Source organism: Hyaena hyaena, unplaced genomic scaffold, assembly GCF_003009895.1.
Source record: "Hyaena hyaena isolate Hyena2069 unplaced genomic scaffold, ASM300989v1 scaffold_491, whole genome shotgun sequence".
Taxonomy (NCBI): Eukaryota; Metazoa; Chordata; class Mammalia; order Carnivora; family Hyaenidae; genus Hyaena; species Hyaena hyaena.
Window position 1 is genome coordinate 1,419,669 of NW_024081114.1, and position 20,852 is coordinate 1,440,520.

At 40.2% G+C, this 20,852-nt stretch overlaps 1 protein-coding gene across 1 annotated transcript in view; it reads right to left on the minus strand.

Moving 5' to 3' along the window:
- Window positions 1-10,246: 10,246 nt before the first annotated feature.
- The window catches only part of RAB38 (RAB38, member RAS oncogene family), a 56,928-nt gene continuing 46,322 nt past the window's right edge, over window positions 10,247-20,852 (minus strand). Inside the window, exon 3 of the mRNA XM_039254347.1 lies at window positions 10,247-11,133. Coding sequence (XP_039110278.1) covers window positions 10,981-11,133 — 153 coding nt within the window. The 3' untranslated portion in view covers window positions 10,247-10,980. The remainder of the gene's footprint in view (window positions 11,134-20,852) is intronic.

Here is a 20,852-nt window from a genome sequence, read left to right on the forward strand (position 1 = left end):
GTAGTGTATGTATTTCGTTGGCACAAAGTAGGTACCAAATAAATGGTATTTTAAATAATTTACTATGTGGATTTTTCAGTACCTGTGATTGAGCATTATTGCCTTTTTTGTCATATTCAAGCTATTGTGTCCCCCATATCCTCAGTGTAGTTCTTTGTGTAGTTATGTCTAAACAAAGAATTTCTGAATGCAGCTTAAGTTTTGTCCTCTCACTTTCTTTTGCCAAAGATTATAGTTGAATGTCACTTTTGTTAAAATTAATCAGTATTTAAGGCGTTTATCAAATTCCTTCTCATGCTTCTTTTGTGAAACTCTGTGACCCCTCATTACACTTTCACAAGTTTTTTATTTTCCATCCTTCTTTGATCCCTCTCAATATTCTCTCTCTCTCTAAAAGAGATTCTCAGATCATACTTTATAGACTTTTAAGAATAACTACCTCCTGATTTATGTAGGCAAACACCATCTGGTTAAAGTATTTTTATATTAATTTTTAAATGTTAATTTAAATACAACATGTGGTACGATATGTCTATTAGAACTTCCTCTACAGTAATTTCATGATATCATCTAGTCCCCAAAAGTATTTATGTGCTTTATTTTTATTCTGTAAGCCACTTGTCACTATTTATATATTTATTTTGGGGATACTGACTGTCTCGTTATTATTAGAATGAAGCACCTGTTCTCCCATTGACTATGTCTTTATGTATTTTCCTACTAAAAGAATATTTGAAGTGAAACTTCCAATGCCTATAAAAGTCTTCCATTTAAGTGGGGACTGTTATTTTAAATAAACATTAAGGTCAAGAACATGGGACGTGAGGATCATGTATACAGACATGCTGGGTACAAGTCTTAACTCTCCTTTTTTTGACTCAAATATACTTAACACAGTGTTACATTATTTTCAGGTCTACAGTATGATTTAACAATTCTGTACATTTCTCAGTGCTCATCATCATGAGTGTACTCTTAATCTCTTATATTTCACCTCTCCCACACACCCACCTCCACTCTAGCAACCACTACTTTGTTCTCTGAATTTAAGATTCTGTTTTCGGTTTGTTTGTTTGTTTGTCTCTTCTTCTCCTTTTTGTTCAGTCTTTTTGTTTCTTAAATTCCACATCTAAGTGAGGTCATGTGGTAAGTATCTTTCTCTGACTGACATATTTCATTTAGCATTATACTCTGTAGTTCCATTCATGTTGTTGCACATTACCTTTTATGTCTGAATAATATTCCATTATACATATTATACATATATACACTATACATATAACATTATATATAATATAAAATATATATATAACATCTTCTTCCTTCTTATTTGTTCACTCATCCATTGACGAGTGCTTCCCCAATATGGTTATTGTAAATAATGCTGCAATAAACAGAGGTGCATAAATCTTTTCAAATTAGTGTTTTCATTTTCTTTGAGTAAATACCCAGTAGTGGAATCACTGAATTATACAGTAATTCTTTTTTAATTTTTTGAGGAACCTCATGCTGTTTTCCCCAGTGGCTGTATGAGTTTACATTCCTACTAGTAGCGTATAAGGATTCCTTTTCCACTATAACCATGCCAACGCTTGTTGTTTCTCGTGGGTTTTTTAAAATGTTTATTTATTTTTGAGAGAGAAAGAGTGTGAGCAGGGGAGGGACAGAGAGAGAGAGAGAGGGAGAGGATCCAAAGCAGGCTCTGTGCTGACACCACAGAGCCTGATATGGGGCTCGAACTCATGGACTGTGAGATCATGACTTTAGCTGAAGTTGGAAGCTTAACCAACTGAGCCACCCAGGCACCCCTGTTTCTTGTGTTTTTTATTTTAGCCATTCTAACAAGTATACAGTGATATCTCATTGTGGTTTTAATTTGCATTTCCCTGATAAGTAATGATGAACAGCCAAACCAATCTTAAGAAAGAAAAACAAACCCAGGGTATCACAATTCTAGATTTCAAGATATACTACAAAGCTGTAGTAATTGAAACAATATAGTGTTGGCACAAAGATAGACCCATATATCAATGGAACAGAATAGAGAGTCCAGAATTAAGCCACGAGTATATGGACAATTAATCTACAACAAAGGAGGCAAAAATATACAATAGAAAAAGGTCTCTTCAACAAATGATGTTGGAACCACGAGGGACTCTTAATGATAGAAAACAAACTATGAGTTGATAGAGGAAAGTGTATGGAAGATGAGCTAGATGGGTAATAAATACTAAGGAGGGTAGTTATTGTGATGAGCCCTGAATTGTATGTATGTAAGTGTATGAATTACTGAATTCTACTCCTGAAGCCAATATCGCATTTAGTATGTTAACTAAAATTTAAATTTAAATAAAGGAAGAAAAAGAAAAAAATGCTGGGAAAACTGGACAGCTTTGTGCAAAAAATGAAACTGTACCACTTTTCTTACACCATATACAAAAATAAACTCAAAATGGATTAAAGAGCTAAATGTGAGATATGAAATCATAAAGTTCCTAGATTAAACAGGCAATAATATTTTTGTCATCAGCCGTAGAAACATTTTTTCTAGATTTGTTTCCTCCAGCTAATAAAAGCAAAATTAAATTATTGGGACTACATCAAAACAAAAAGCTTTTGTATAGCAAGGGGAGCCATCAACAAAACAAAAAGGCAGCCTACTGATTGGGAAAAGATGTTTGCAAATAATACATCCACTAAGGGGTCAATATCCAAAGTATTTAAAGAACTTATACAACTCAACACAGAAAAATCCACAAATAATCCAATTTAAAAATGAGCAGAGGACCTGAATGGACACTGTTCTAAAGAAGACATGAAGATGGCCAACAGACACATGAAAAGACTCTCAGTATCACTGTCTCCACTTTTAATGGCCATGTGGCCATGTTAGTTGGGGGCATCTGAGTTACAAGTGGCAGAAAATCAAATCAATCTGCCCTGAACAAATGAACAAAGAACCGAAGAGGAATTTATTGCATTGCACAACTGCAAATTTAAAGGTTAAATCAGGATTCAAGCACACCTGGACTAAGGGACTCAGATGGGGTTTTCATTTCTCCCTATCTTCCTTTCTTTCATTCTTGATTCTTCATCTATGTATTGGGATGTGCTCACCTTATTGTCACACATCCCATGGAGTGAGAAAATGATGGCCATTTCCCATGGCCCTCTTTCTTAAAACTTTGGGGAGAGGCACAGATTAGGCACAAAAGAGACCTTTGAATGATTCAGCTGAATCACTAGCACACCCCTAGGTCTGTAACTTTAGCCAGGAAGAATGATGTACTCTGATTAGCCTACTGTGCCAAAAGGGTAGATACACTGACTAGAAATCCTGCCAGAATCATGTGATATATGTGAACATTTCTATCATCCTGTTTTCTTATCTACAAAACTGTGAAATCACCCCTTGCCCCCAAAGGGTGGGCCATGATAATAAAATATTATGTTTAGAAAAGATAGAAGATCTGAGCAATAAACAACTACTAACATTTATTATAATAATCAAATAAAAATGAAGAATGTCATGTAGTAGAAACAGAAACAACCTTCTTTTTTTTTTGATCCTTAACTGTATCTCTTGTCTGTCTTGTTAACCCATCCCCATCTCCCCAAGGAAATAGTATACTTAAAGCACAGGGACCCATGACTTTTAGTCCTCATGTTTCCATGACAACAACTATCACAGAGAAAGGAAAGAAACTAACGTATATTAAGCAGAGACCTTGACATGTGATCTTCTTAAACATACCACGTACAGCAACTTGTTCAGAGCAGTCACTTCACAGCTTTTTGATTAAGGACTTCAGTGAATACAAAGTGACTGATGTTATACATCTGGCATAAGGTATTCGTAAAGTTCAGTTCAAGAAAAACAGAAAATATTGTATTATAAACAATAGAATGCTTTGATATTTCGCATTTGGGAAAAAAACACTTTCATAAGGTTTCTTTAAGCCCTTTATTAAAGAACATTCTGTCCTAATAGAAAGCATAATCAGGGTCAGTTTTGAATTCCCGAGTCTTATGTCTACCATTAATTACAGTTTCAAGGAGTACATTGCATTTAGGAATATAACAAGGCTTGGGACTGGAGATTAATATTCTGAAAATCAATACAATTGAACAAAATAAGTTGGTTGGTTGAAATGGAAATTTTTAGACTCATCAAGGCAGTGGGATAATGTATATACACTTCCCAGGTACATTTTGCCCTCATTTTTGAGAGTTACTTAAGCTATGTCCATTAGCACCTCTGACCTTTCTGTTGAGATTTCTCCCATTCTTTTCTCTTCTAATGTTGGGAAATTGCTTGTGCCTGGAGTGCCCGGAAAACAAAAGGATATTTTCAGACTGAAACAGCTCAGATGCAGCTGAATCTATATCCAGGTATAACATTGGTTCCAACATCGGAGAGCAAATCGTGAATTCAGAAGTGATGGCTAACCAGGGCAGATGTCAGCAGTGGTAAAGGGCAGATCATGAGATCCCTCCCCATGGAATAAGAGCAGAACTATTCTTCACCATGAGGTAAGGTAATTCAATGGGGGAATCAATAACCATGTACTGCTTTCTCCTATGGCCCCACTCTTTTCTTATCACAACTTTATTTGCATATCATACATTCCACCCATTTAAAGTGTACCATTCAATGCAAATCCATACATTTACAATGTTGTGTAAGCATCACCACAATCAATTTTAGAACATTACCATCACCCCAAAAAGAAAATGTATACCTTTTAGCAGTCATGCCTAATCCTTTCAATCCTAGGCAACCAGTAATCTACTTTCTGTCACTATAGATCTGCTGCGGTCCTAATTTTGATACCTCCAAAAATATCTGCCATTTTTAACTGACAGATTTGTTCTTACTACTTCGATTTAATAAACAAACAAGCAGACAGGCTAGTATCAAAATAACCAAAGGTATCAATTACTTACTATGCTTTAGGCACTATGCTAAGTGCTTTTTATGTATTAGCACAGGACAGGATGACACTATCTATCCAGTGCCAGCATATGGTAAACTCTACTAGCATTTCCCGAGCTGATTATTATGCTCTGCATTTAGAACATTGCCCCCTTCAGAAACCTTATACAGTTTAGCCTAACTGTTAAGAGCAGCGACACTGCAATTAGGCTGCCTGGGCTGGAATCCTTGCCTTGATAGTCTGTAGCAGTGTGAGTTTTGGCAAATTGTTCAGTTTCTCTGTACTTCAGTGTCTTCATATATAAAATGAAGAAATGAGTAATTCCATGCAGGATTGTTGTGGGGATTAAATGACATAATAAAGGTAAGCTTACATATCAGTGACTATCTTATAGTATGTGTTCTATAAAGAACAGTTGATATATCACTATGATGTAGCATGTGAGTGATAACAGAGTCAAGAGTTGAGCAAGTATAGGAAGAGATTTGAATTACTTACAGAGACCTACAACTCTACAAAGGCTGTGTCATTATGCCGACCCTTGAAGAATGGGTAGGATTTCCAGGCAAAGAATATTGTAAACAGCAGGAAAACCTAGCTGAACAAAACAGTCTAGGGAGGCTAGATCCTTGTGTCTTAGGAAGAGAATGGTAGGCACATATATTCTATTTCCTTAAACACAATTGGAGCCGAAGTCCCTGCATTTAAAAACAACTTATGTTTTCAGAAGAAATATCTCAGTTTGGAGATTTGATTTCTCTTTTGATACATTGTAAATTGTTTACATATTTGAGTTTCCTATCTGATTATAACATCTTAAGATATGAGACCATGATAAGCCATTTGTGTCTTCGAAAAAGTGCCCAGCTGAGTGCTGGGAATATAGTAATTGTTCAATAAATATTTGTTAAAGGAGTAAAGGAATCAATAACTCAATGAATACTCATGTTGAAGACTAAATAACAATTTTATGTGCTGGATGAGAGAAGACAGTTCAAATCTTACCATGCTTATTTTTAGACACCACGTTTCAGTGGATGTTTAGAAAGAAAAACAGTGAATTAGAGATTCCATGGTAATGAAAATTACTGCCTGGATGCTCTGATGTTTTAAGAATGATTAGCAGTCGGGGGAGCCTGGGCGGCACAATCTGTTAAGCGTCTGACTCTTGATTTCGGCTCAGGTCATAATCTCACAGTTTTGAGTTTGAAGCCCATGTCAGGATCTGTGCTACAGTGAGGAGCCTGCGAGGGATTCTCTCTCCCTCCCTCTGTGCCCCTTCTCCCCTCAAAATAAATAAATAAACATTAAAAAAGTAATTATTAGCAGTTAAATATCAGTCAGAAATGGAAATCCCTTCACTGGGAGAAGATCCTTGGAAACAATGGCAGAGGAGTAGAGAAGCAGGACAGGCAAGGAAGGGAAACAAAACAGTTGTGGTAATGAGCAGGTCACCACTGTGTGAAACCCTGCTTCAATCCCATTGGGGACTTCTGAGGGTTCATGGAGTTAGCCTCAGATTTGTTGCACCTGAGGGGGATGCTGAAGTACTTACTGCCTGATTGTCAGTCTCAGATGAGACTGTTCTTATAGGTGATAACTAACCCTGTAACACTCTGGCCTGTCCAGCATGCAAGACAAATACACTCCATGCATCTGGAGAAATCTTTTAGGCAGAGTTGCAAGGGATTGCAATGGGAAGCCACGTGCTGGATGGACCTGAGTACTTCTTCCGCTATTGACTACTGTAGCCCACACCTTGCATTTCTCAGATTCATTGATGCCAGTGTTAAGTTCAGTCTGTCCTTTCACTGATTTTTTAAAGGAAACCATTGGTCATAATTCCGAAAGAAAGAGGGAAAGCAATAGGAACTCACAATAAAGGGTTGGTGGGATGTGCTCCAATCTCCACAGCCATAGTTAATCTTGAGATGATCATTGACATGCAGCATCTCCCTCCTTTACCACTTCCGTCCCTTGACCCTCTACTCCTAGGCAAGGGTCATCATGTAGCACATGCAGAACTTTGTTCCTGAGTGTGAGTCCCTGGTTACTTGTACTCTTCAAGATGTTATCACCGCAATTGCCCTTTTAATTTTCACTAGGCATGGAAGCATCAAGAGGCACTCCAACGAGCCCCCGGATTTCCAGACATACTTCTCTCTGTTTAATTATTGAGCAACAACCCTATCTTCTTGGTAATCAGGATGAGTTACCCCTGCCTGTACAGTAACAATCTTCTCTAACAGGCCCACAGGCATGAGGAGACAAAAAAAATCAGGAAGCAGATGAAGAAGCTATAGATTTGGCAGAACCTTTACTGTATCCCCTGGTAGAATTATCAAGACCTCTAACTCTGCAGAACACGAAGTTGTAAAAAGGGGAAGCTCAGTTTTTTATGATTATTTAAAGAGACAGTAGGAGGCTTCACTCCCACTTCCACCTTTTGATGCTCAAGATCCAGGACCCAGCACTAAATATACTACTACCACATACTGAACCTTAACCACGTCAGTGTCATTCCCAGCAAAACACAGCAACATACTTACAGTCTCAAATCTGGTACCGAGAACAGCCACCATGAGCTTCTCACCGATGCTGGTACCCCTGTTTTGGGGACACTCATTGTTTTACTGAAGGGAGCGTCTTCTGGGCTCTCTTGAGGAACATAATCAGCTGGTAGTTTCTCTGACATTACAAAATACATTATAATATTCCCACCTCTCTTAGACCTTAGAGCTCTTCTCTAATACTTTGCCAAGGTAGTTCTGGCACCTTCACATCATTTATTTTAGGCCAACATTGTTTCCAAGCTTCAAAGAGCTATTCTAGTAGCACATTGGGATCAGCTCCAGGTTTCCTTGCCAGAATGTTAAAAATTAACTCATTAAAGAGTGCTCTCATAGAAATAGATTATCCATCATCTGGTGCTACATTCTGTCCTCACTGGTGCAGTATCTTAAGACCAATTCAAGAATGTTCTCCAGATTCCTACCCGTACTTATTAGCCAGGCTCTGTAGTTCATTTGATTAATAATCCATTTCACCCTTCAATATAGAGCATGCTTTTCTCCTCAGTTCACACTGAGACTTGATCCTAGTTATTTGTCCAGAAGCAATGAGGGCAGATGGGAGCAGAACTTGAGAAAGAAAAGCATCACCTTACAAAACATCCTGTACAGGTAGAGTCTTTATGTGACAAGTGGCTGTTCTCCCCTGGGAAAGGGTAAAGGTCTTTTTTCTGGGCCACAGTTTCAGAAGAATCTTTGGGTTCAAGGTTCAAGAGCATCTATCCAAATTATCTCCTTCTATATTTCAGCATCAGATTCCTTTCCAATAAAAATTCTGACTTTAGTGGAGGAAATTTTCTAGCTCTATGGAGTCAGCCTCTTTGAAAGTCTGCTTCTCAGGGAGCTTGGGTGGCTCAGTTAGTTGGTTAAGCGTCTGACTTGATTTTGGCTCCAGTCATGATCACACAGTTTGTGAGTTTGAGCCCCACCTAGATCCTTGGGATTCTTTCTCTCTCTCCACCCCAGCCCTGCTTGTGGGTGTGCTCTCTCTCTCTCTCTCTCAAAATAAATAAATAAGCATTAAAAAAAATCAATAAAAATAAAAGTCTGCTTCTCCTAAAATCTTAGGCCTGATTTTCAGCATCCATCCTGTCTATCCTGTAGCCAAGGGAAATGAGGATTATTCTGAATGTTGTTTGGAGGTCTTCAAGCTTCTATACCAAATACTGAGTTGAGTGTTAGCTGATTCAACTCTGTAAGTTTTCTCCTACAGAGTTTCTAAAAGTTAACTCCAAAATCTCATGTCTTTCAAACCCAAAAGCAATAGATTTTCCTTCCATCTATATTCTATTCCAATCCACGTGATGACAGAGGTGCTACAGCTTACTAGGGATTAGCTCCACCACATTGTCTACCAGCAAGTGGGTTCTTGCTACCACCTGGGTGATGAGTGATTCAGTTCAAGAAGCTGGTGTTGAGAATCTGACTCTTAGGCCACTTTTGGCCCAACTAACTTAGGCTGGGTTTGGGTTTCCCCATAAGACCCTGAAACAAGGACTTCAGTGAAAGGAGTTTATTTGGGAAGTGAACCCAGGAAGGACCAGTAGAGGAGGGAGGAAGTGAGGAAAAAAGAAAAGGAAGCCCATCCAGAATGAGTCAGATGGAAGGTTTCCCCTGTGGGAACCAGGGCTTACTCCCACTGGAACCTCTGTGAGATGCCTCAGATGCCTCAGAATGAATCACTTGAGAGTCCAACTTTGGCTCAGGTCATGATCTCACAATTTGTGGGTTCAAGTCCCACATGGGGCTGTATGTAATAGCTCAGAGCCTGGAGCCTGCTTCAGATTCTGTGTCTCCCTTTCTCTTTGCCCCTCCCCTGCTCATGCTCTCTCTCTCTCAAAAATAAATAAACATCAAAAAAAAATTTAAAAAAAGAAGAATGTGGTTCCTGAATGACAAGGAACCCAGGGTAGTCATATCCCACTTCCTGCTATCATCGGTTGAGAGCTGCTCCTATAGACATTAACTCCTGGAACTTCTCATCTGCCTGCCTCACTTGTCAAATGCTCCAGAGAATGCCCTCAGGGAATGGGTCACAAACATTTGTAGTAGGAAGCTGAGTGGTTGGTGCTTATAGACACAGTGAATATCAAGATAATATGGGTAGGACAAAGCTCCTGTGAGTATATTATGAATATCAATGCCATTAAATGCTATTAAAGAACAGTACCTATCTTCAGCACATTGTGTAAACCACAATATTACCATGCATATTTTAGCTGTTTCTTTGTATGTTGACTGGTCTGGTCCTTTCCTGATTAGAACATATGAAAATATCTTCCTCTGATTAACCAAAAAATGTAGGGGCACCTGGGTGGCTCACTCAGTTAAGCATCCAACTTCAGCTCAGGTCAATATTTCACAGTCTGAGTTAGAGCCCCACGTCGGGCTCTGTGCTGACAGTTCAGAGCCTGGAGCCTGCTTCGGATTCTGTCTCTGTCTCTGTCTCTGTCTCTGCCTCTCTCTCTGCCCCTCCCCTGCTCGCACTCTGTCTCTCTCTTTCTCTCAAAAATAAAGATTTAAAAAAAAAAGAAGAAAGAAAAAAGAAAATGTAGATATACTGCTTGGCCTAAATGCTGATATGAAAAATAGATAGACCCATCTCAGCATAATAGCGCCTAGAAGTTCCTTTAAGTATATGTTTCTCATCCCCACTTTGAAATAAAATTTTAGAAATGGGTCTTGAGAACCATGGCTACACAGTCAAAAAAAATTTACAATACTAAGACACTTAAAGCATTTTCAGAAATAGGGAAAAAGCATCTTGTAATGTTTTATTTTCCACTTGTGAAAATATATATAATATATATTACATGAACAGAAGAGCCTCATGGCTTAAGTCAGAGAAAGCGAACAGAAAGGCACATTTGGAGGCAGGTCTTTTCACACACTTTTCAGTTAAACCATCATTCAGGACATGGCAAGGGACAATAAAAGCAAGAAAAGCATGGGAAGCCTGTGTACACGACTCTGAGGGGCTAAATCGGAGACAACTCTTAGGGCTGTTGGAAATGGAAGTCATCTCTGGAGCAGAAAACTGTTTCTACTTAATAGGCCTGTCAGCCCAGCAGAGAGTGTATTGAAATCTGGACAAAGGCACCAGGGGCAAAGTGAAAGCTGGTGCTGAACTTGATAGCTAGTCTGCTCTTCTCCCCTTTCTCCTTAAGACCGGAGGCCTTGGCCAAATCCAAGAAGCAAATAACAGGGCTGGTGCTGGACCTCCAGAACTGTGGTCGGCTACAAGACAGAACTCTGTAACAGACTAAATATTTAACAAGCTTGTAAACACCGTGCTGATGCTGGGAAAAATATGAAAAGAACATTTGCTATTTTTCCTCTCTTATAGGAAATATACAGACATAGATCTTTGGCTTGCCACATGTGTATCCGTATTCTGACATTTACTCAAATTGGTAAGAATTGAGACATGAGATAATGGAATTATTTCCATCATATGCCAGCAAAGAAGGCTACTAGGATTTGGCACAGCTGGAGCAGCTGACAATCTTGGATGATGTGAGATGGGGCTTCACGATGTCCGGCTCGATGGACTCCATTAGGTCACACTCGTTTGCAAGTATATGTTTCACCAGGCATCTGGAGGCTTCATCAATGTTTATATTCTCCTACAGATAGGGTAAAAAAAGAAAACAGTTTTCATATCAATATTTTAAAATAATGCTGGAGCAGAGACCTATATATGACAAAAGCGCAATATTTTTGACAACTCTCTTGAAGTATCTCTTGGACACCCTATCCATGCATCTTCTTTCTCTTCCCCTCCCTCACATTCCTTTGAGAAGCTTTACCTTTCAATGCTTCACAAAAGCAAAAATATTTATTATGTAATGTAAGAGAAATAGCATTCAGAGCACCCAAAGCTCTCTTACTTTTAGTAAGCTGAATTGAAGGTAGAGGGCAATTTTCTTATTTTTACATACTCTTACAGTATAGCATAATACTATATAAGATACATTAAGTCTTCAGTCTAACTTAGGTTCATAATTGTCCTCTTCCACAAACTACTTTCATGACCTTGATTTGAAATCGGAATAATAAGACACCTCTTATAGTGGTCATTAGTGATTTTATAAGTATTTTCTGGCTGTCTGCCTTTCATTAAATGGGAGGAGCGCACTGCTCTGACCTCTTTGAAGTTAGTCACAGATATGTGACTTTAACTGGACAATGAAATGTGAGAAGTGACGGTCTCACTTTTTTTTTTTTTTAATGTTTTATTTATTTTTGAGAGAGAGAGAGATAGAGAGAGAGAGAGACAGCGTGAGCAGGGGAGGGTCAGAGAGAGAGGGAGACACAGAATCAGAAATAGGCTCCAGGCTCTGAGCTAGCTGTCAGCACAGAGCCCAACGTGGGGCTCGAACCCACGAACCACGAGATCATGACCTGAGCCGAAGTTGGACGCTTAACCGCCCCATGGTCTCACTTTCATAAAGAAGTAATAAAAGGCAATGCTTAATTCGCCATGTTTATTTTTCCCTGCTTCTGCAACCGTGGAAGCACAAAAATGGAAATTCTCTTGGCCTACGTCTATGAATGAGGACCAAGAGGAGCCCATGATGATGCATGTAGCACAGGTGAGAACTATGACCTTATTGTTTGAAGTCACTGACATTTAAGGTTATTACTGTGATGTTACCTAGACAATCCAGAGAGATATAACTCTTCACACAAACATATGAAATCAGAAATTTGAATCTGTGTTCAAGAAGCTTCAATTTGGGGAATATATGGAGCAAACATTTAAATATCAAATATGCTCTTTATTAGGTTACTCTAGATTAAATAGCTCCCCCTCCCCCACTAACAGAAAGCAGAGAAATACAAAATATTTACTACCAGCATCCTAAACAAAAAACCCTTGATCTCCAGTAAAATCAAATTTGTTGAACTTCTCTAATGTGTTTCCTCATAGTCAATATAAAGAGATAAGGACTTTCTTGTCAACTTGTTTTACTACAAGAACTTGTCCAATCTGAAGTGTAACTACTGATCTCTGAGGTTATACATTTTGAGATCACTTCATGAAGTCACACTACATGCAAAATATAAGAAGTAGTGATGGTTTCCAAATGGTGTCTATGGCAGAGGTTCATTAGCATGTTCCCCGTCCTTCAGGTCCATCTCTGAGCTCACCTACTACAAAAGCTCAAAGTAACTTTTGGACTTGTAGGAAATAGACTGATTATTTTCTCTCATATCTAGTCCCTTAACAAAAAATGCTTCCAAGGGTTTCCAAATCTAAATCAAGGTAAAAGTATTTGTTTGATTGTTTGTGATGTTCTTTTGTTATTGGTTTTTATACCAGACCAGAATTCATGTCTCTGAGCCTTCCATTCCTCAGCTGTGCAATGGTCTTGATGATAATACTTGCCTAATGAAAAACTGCTTCTCTTTACAGGGTACAGTGGTCATTGGTGCTTGGCCAATGTGTACATGCTGGGCACTTTATACACATTATTTATTTAATCCCATTTAAAGCTCTATAAGGTAAGGGTCTGTTTTTTGTTCTCACTGATTTTGCTGTTACTGTTAGGCTGGGCCTGAGGATGGCCTTGCTATGTTTAGCTCAAGTATGTGCCCATTTCATGAAAACCAGTCCACAGAGAACAGCTTCCTTCTGCCCCGTTTCCTGCTGGGTGGGGTACTGTGCCTTCATATCATTGCTTAGGCTGGGCACGCCTTCTGCCACTCTTCCTCTGCCGATTATTGTGCCAAGGGGTCACAATTGAACTATCTGCTCTCAGGCAGTAATTTGACCTAGAAAGAGCCTGGCTCTTTGGGAGAGACTCAGCTCCATGTTTGCTCTTGAGCCCAGCCACTCAGGCATGTCACCGATTAGAAGCCTGGTCCTGGTCTTCTATTGACTCCAATTACAGGAAAGTGGAAATGAGTAGCCTCATTCAGCCTTCTGAGCCCTGGCCTCATGGGCCAGCACATCTCTCTGCAGAAGCCCTACATTTGGGTGGTTTTAAGATGCTTACTCAGACATTAATAAACCAACACTTTTGGGGCGCCTGGGTGGCTCAGTCAGTTAAGCGTCCGACTTCAGCTCAGGTCACGATCACACAGTTTGTGGGTTCAAGCCCCGCATCGGGCTCTGTGCTGACGACTAGCTCAGAGCCTGGAGCCTGCTTCAGATTCTGTATCTCCCTCTCTCTCTTACCCTCCCCTGCTCATGCTGTCTCTCTCTCAGAAATAAACATTAAAAAAAAAAAATAATAAACCAACACTTTTGTTCCCGTTTGGCGACTGCTTTGCATGTAGGGAAGGAGGCAATAAAATCTCACCCCAAACAGTAGATGTCCTTATATCTATTTACAGATAAGAAAACTTAAGTTTAGGTAGATTTCAGAGACCGGAAAACTGAAGGACTCCATACATATCTGCTTTCTGCTCCTTTTCCTGCTTCTAGTTCTGCCAAGACCTGCACCCCCACCCTACTTTACACACACCTCAGAATGCATATAGTGCATGTCCTCCTTGTAAGGGACAAGGAGTTAATGATTTCTCTAGAAGAAATAACATCTAAGGAAGGACCAGATGAGACATCCTGACACCAACTGGCCTCTACTAGGTGTCTTAAACTATCATATGCATATTCCAGACCACCAGCACTAGACATCTTTATACCAAAGACCCTTGGTTTCAGTGAATGACACCTGGGCCCTGGTCTTTGTCCTAACTGGTTCCTAGATTCCTGACAGGGTACATACATGGCTGCACCGCCTACCCTCAACCAGAAGCCCCAGACCCGAAACAAAGGCAAGACTCATGGTCCTTTCCTTTCTGAGTCTCCTGGACACTCCGTCTGCATCTGCTCTTTCTACATCTTCAATAAGTTCGGCTTTCACCTCCTGCTGGCTCACATTTGATTTCCATCCTATGCTCAGCCAGACATCCTCTTGGCTCATCCAGTAGCACCTCTTCTGGGTCCCTAGACCCGGCCTGCTAGGATCATTAAGAGACCTCCCTAAGCTCATGCAGTGGGTGGGCTGGGGTCCAGAAATCACACCTACGTCTTTCTGACATCAAAGCCTGGCTCTTATCACGCTTTATTCCTTTCCAGGATTGTTTTGAAAATCAACTGCAATAACAAATAGAAGTTCTTACCATAGGGGCGCCTGGGTGGCTTAGTCGGTTAAGCGTTGGACTTTCGCTTAGGTCATGATCTCGCGGTTTGTGGGTTCGAGCCCCGCGTCGGGCTCTGTGTTGACTGCCAGCTCAGAGCCTGGAGCCTATTTCAGAGTCTGTGTCTCCCTCTCTCTCTATGACCCTCCCCTGCTCACGTGCTCTCTCTCTCTCTCTCCTAAAAATAAATAAAAATATTAAAAAAAAAAGTTCTTACCATAGTGTTAGGAATAGTAGGTGCTAAATAAATCTTAGCTCCTTTCTCTTTCATACATTAGAAGAAAAACATGTTTATGTGGTAGGAAAAACATAATCTTAAGGATTAAAAAAGCTCCCTTCACCTATCATGTTAAGTTAGACTAATCAGTAGTATTTTTTTTAATTTTCAATGCTTATTTATTTTTGAGAGAGAGAGAGACAGAATGTGAGTAGAGGAAGGGCAGAGAGAGAGGGACAGACAGAATCCAAAGCAGGGTCCAGACTCTGAGTTGTCAGCACAGAGCCTGACACAGGGCTTAAACCCACAAACCATGAGATCATGACCTAAGCTGAAGTTGGACGCTTAATCAACTGAGCCACCCAGGTGTCCCTAGTCAGTAGTATTCCTTAAACTTCCACTCATATATTAACGTGCCATTTAAATAGAGTTTACTCTCATTAATGTGCAAATTGGCAAAATCTACTAATAAGGCAAGTGAAATGCAAGTGTGGATAAATCTATGAAAAGTCACCACCATTATAAGAAACACAACAAAAACCTAAGCCCAACGAGTGGCAGCCTAGCAGGATCATTTTCATAAAAGATAAGATGATGCAGGCAAAATTGTTGGGAAGTTTAACACACCTGGTAAAGGCTAGTCGGTGTCAGGACTAGGACATGGGACCCAGGAGGATGGAGCTGGACAAAGGAAACCATCAGAGCCAAGGAGTGCTAGCACCTGGTTTTTTGCATAGAGGAACAATGTGGCAGCTCATGATGGTGAGCACATTTATTCATTCATTCAACTGATATTATTCAGTTTCCCACTAAGTAGTAGACATACAAAGAAAAAGATGATTAAATAAGTCCCATCCTTAACTGAGCTTAAACACCAGCAAGGTTTGTATAAATAGCAGAGGTATAATGAGGTTGGAAAGGGCATCTTGCACCAGATCACTGAAGAGCCTTGAATGCTAAGGGGGCCACGAGAGACACTGAGGGTTTTCTGCAGGTCTAGTGTCAATAAACACAATATGATACAAATCCATTACTACACAAAACTGTACACATCCTCATCATTGTTTTATCAATTAATCTATCAATAAGTATTTAGCAAATGCCTATCGGGTGAGCCATGGTGCTGTTGCCATGGCATACCTATCTCAGATCAGAAATCATCAGAGGAAGCTCAGAAGAGGAGCAAACACTATTAATTACCCCATGCCCTCTACAAAAAGGCCTGGTATGCAGTGTTTTGAGTGCAGGCATGAAGCCAAACTCATCTCAGCGCCTCCACTTTCTGGCTGTGTGACCTTGGAAAAATTACTTTAACCACTCCATGCCTCAGTGTCCTCATCTGGAAAAAGGGAATTAAGAGACCTACTTTAGGCGGTTGAAAGTTAATACATACTAATATTGAGAACATGTGAATTACTTAGACAACTACTCAGACAAGGACATAGCATAAACATGTAATAAATGCTATCACTATATTCTCATTTTATTATCAGCAGAACACAATAATGTGTGTATTCCATTCCTTCATTTTGCAGCTGAGGAAACAGATTGAGAAGGGGTAATTGGCTGACCTCAAGACACACACTGGTAAGTGGTGGGGACAGGTGCGAGTCCAAGGAGAAGAGTAAACACTAATACCTACCACAATATTTACTGTATGCTTACAACAAAAAGTAAGGGATAAAATGCTGAGAGTACAGGCTTAGTGCCAGACCGTCATCTCAGCTTCTCCAAAATTGTTCCCCAAACAAATAAAGGAACACTATGGCCAGGGCACATGTTTCCAGCATAAAAAAAGTTAGGAGCTGGGGTGCCTGGGTGGCTCAGTCAGTTAAATGTCCAACTCTTGATTTTGCCTCAGGTCATGATCTCACTTTGTGTGATCAAGCCCTATGTCAGGCTCTGAGCTGACAGTGTGGAGACTACTTGGGATTCTCTCTCTCCCTCTATCTCTGTCCCTCCCCAGTGCTTGCTCGCTTGCTCTCTTTCTCCAAAATAAATAAATGAAATAAAATAAAATAAACCCCGTCTTAAAAAAAAAAAAAGGTAGGAACATGTATTCAGGGCCTCCAGCAAGGTTCATTTGTATTGCTGGTCCTACTGTCTTTCTATATATGACTGAGGTCACAGCCAAGGGTGTAGACTCAGATAAGGAATGGCAAGACAGAGGAAACTTCTCTGTCTCCTTCTGTCCATGGCTAGCATGGAAATCAAAACTCGCCTGATCAAACTACAGGTTTGGGCAATTATATTGCTATATAATTGATTGAGCTATTTGGCAACCAAGCCCATATGACCAAGTCCACATTTTCTAGGTGACTGTGAAGAAACATAGCTGCTGGCTTAGGTGCAAAAATACTACCTGGAGATGTTTATTTGCATTTATTCTAGAGTGTAGTAATATCTCCAGGAGGAAATTTATACGTTCTATGACTTTCATGATACGTACACTCAGGCTGAATCTGACTGCGATGTATTTACAAATTGCAGTGTGACAAGATGTTCTATTGTGCAGACTGTGTTAGGCTTATGTGTGCTCATTTTTGTGCCTCTGATCACAATCTTTTCATTCATATTAATAACCATGCTTGAGAAAAAGGCTTAAAATTCCGAACAAATCACCGTAGTAAAAACAAACGGTAGTGACCACCAGAGTGACAATTGAGTAAATACTCCATGCTGGGCAGATAGCAGGTCCTTTACTTATGACATAATCTTCACATCCAATCCTCGTAAAAATTTATTAAAAAGCTAATAGCCATATTTTAAAGAGATTTTTTTTTTAAATATCTTTATTTATTTCTAGGAGAGAGAGAGAGAGACAGCGTGAGCAGGGGAGGGTCAGAGAGAGAGGGAGACACAGACTCTGAAAAAGGCTCCAGGCTCTGAGCTGGCAGTCAGCACAGAGCCCGACGCGGGGCTCGAACCCACGAACCGCGAGATCATGACCTAAGCGGAAGTCCGACGCTTAACCGACTAAGCCACCCAGGCGCCCTGCTAATAGCCATATTTTAAAGGTAAAGAATCTTCGACCTTCAACAAGTTAAGTACTTTACCCAGAGTGGTATGTGACTGTGGCCAATCCGTCTTTCCAGCTAAAACTGACCTCATTCCACTTCCTATCCTGTTCCCATACATTACATTGCAGTGTCTCCCAGGATTAATACAGATATTAAAATAGTTTTATTTCTAGATCAGTAGTTCTCAATCCTGGCTGCATATTCAAATCATTTAAAGAGTTCAAAAAAATCTATTGCTGAGGCCCTCATCCCAGACATACCAATGTCTCCATTTCTTTAAAATATGCATACAGACTTGAGACACACTTGTATAATAAAGAATGTCTGTAATGCCATTTTTTTTATTTCAATACTGAACTTCCTGGAAGTATCATTTAATATAGTGATTTTCAGCTGCAGTGATTGTGATCTTCCTGTAGAGGATGGCATATAAATCTTACTAGATGAGGTCTTAGGTACTTGTCAGTTTTTTAATTAGCTCTTCAGAACATCTGTCCAGCGGCAAATTATTTAATCTCTGACCCCCCAGTGCCAGAGAGCAAAAATATTCTAGCAGAAACCTTCCATATCTGCCTAGTTAAAAACTGGCAAAGAATTCTTCCTCCTCTAATCTTTCCAAATACATCAACCTCAAACAAAACACCAAGTGTACCAGAGGGCCCGAGGTTAGGGCACTAAATTCCTCAGCCCCGTGAAATTTTAATTAGAGCAGATGGCCTGCAGGATAACACCACCACTGTAACAAGTTTCGTGCAGAACAGGGCTTTTCAAATCCATTCTTTCTCTAAGATTCAGTACTTGTTTATTGAGCACATAAATGCTAAACGGTCTGCTAGCTTTCATTTGCTTTAGTTCATATCTAATATGGGGCAGGCACAGCGGACACCTGTGTTTTTGTCTGCTTTGCACTTCTTCCCTTTCTCATCCCTAATTATCACTCCCACCCTTCCAGTAACTGCTTCCTCTCAATTAGGAGTTTCTACTGGTGCTCCTCTAAACTGAGCCCTCGATCTCAGACATTGTTCTCAGAAGTTGGCATTTAATTTTCACAAGAAAGCCGAGGTGGGAGGCAGTGACGTCATTTTACCAATGAGGAAAGTGAGGTACAGAGAGGCTAAATGGCACACACAAGGTGTGTCCCTGTTCCTCAGGGACAGGAAGGGGCAGAATCTGGTTTCCAGCTCCAGTCCTTGGGGCTTCTGTATTTTCTTTTCCTTCTCCCTGCTGACTTCGTAAGGTCTATAGTCAACAGGTTGTTAGTGCCCAAGCTGAGGTCTACCTGAATCCAAACCCCAGGGTTTTACACTGAAGAGTGTCCTTCAGGAAAACCAGGTCCTAATGATGCCCTGTTTCAGAAAGTTACGTCACGTCTACCTAACAGGCACTGGGAAGGACAGATCGAGCCATACTGCCATTGATTTCAACATAGGACAGAGCCACACTGTCAGCATGTAGATGCTGGTGAAGAAGAAGAAAGTCTACAGTTAAAATCATCTCCAAAGACTGTGTCCCTCTGACAAGATTTTCTCACCCCACTGTAGCCCTGCCTCAGCGGCCCCCGTCCTCTATGTTCATGTCATGCCCCTTTTCTCCTCTGTCTTCTGTAGCCCCAGGGCCTCATACCTTAAAGCTCTCTTCGCTCATGTCCCTGCCATCAATTTAGCAGCCTCAGAAGCCACACTTCAGCTATGAAACATCCCCAACCTTGACACTTACTAGAGAAACCAGTATCACTAATTCAACCTGACCTTTTTGACACATGTGGAAATGAACGCAACAGAGAAGAAAAGTGGCTTGCCTGGCATCACATAGGGTGCTTCTTAGCTCTTGCTGCTTGTATACTTCTTTGTTTCTAGAAATATCTCTTCTGAGTAGCCTTTTCTCAGCATTATGAAATGTATCATCAGGGCTGCTTGGCACTTTCTACCCACCTGGCACTTACTAGTGACTCATAGCCACTTATCGCCTGTGTCCTTAAAAATGTATTTTATCTTATTATGTTTGTGTTCCTGGCTCCAGCACAGTGTCTGGTGCATAAGGTTCCAGCACAGTGTCTGGTGCATAAGAAACCTCTAAACAAAACTGCTAAAGTTAGTTGAAACCTGTTGAAACTTACTGTATGCCAGGTACCATTTATTTACTTTACCCTTAGGAACTAAGCTAATCCTCACAAAAACTCAGGTGAGGAAATGGAAGGATAGAGAGGTTAAAATTTTTCCCAGGGTCACGCAGCCAGCAGGTAAAACTTTTGGCACCTAAGTTCCCAGCACATGCTCAGATCCTTCTCCTCTGACCCTTCTGCACTGTTAGATGGCAAAGGCAGACTGGAGCCCAGAGTTCTTGCTCTTAACATACTGAGCCATACTTCTCTCTGTCCATGGAAGGAATGAAGACTCAAGTCTCCTACCCTGGTAGCCAGTGCTTTCTTTCTCATTTCAAAAATTATGAACGAGCAATGGCAACATGCTATGTTTGGCCCACGGGCATTTATTTACTTATTTTTTAAAAAATTTTAAATGCCTTTAAATGGTACATGCTCACTCTCCAGCTTGCACCGACCTCACTCATACCCTTAACTTCCTGGCCCCTGGAGGAATGTGAGTTCACCAGCCCTGTCTCTTCTCCCACACCAGGCTGACAACACTGGTACCAGGGAGACACAGTTCCCACAATCTTTTGTAGTTTACCATTCCTGGGATACATTGCCAACTCAATATGCAATGTATGACTTCCTACTAATGGCTATAAAGAATCAAACATTCATAGATTTTGTCTCTATTAACATTTGGCTTTCAATATAGTGTTTTTTAAATTTCCTTAACTATGAGTAGTACACTGGTATAGTGCTTGCCTACCCAGTAATCGGTTTTGAAAAGACAATAAAGAATAAATATAAACATAAAAACTACCATGCAGTCAGATTTTATAAACCTTATTAATGAAGACAGCAGCCTTCAGT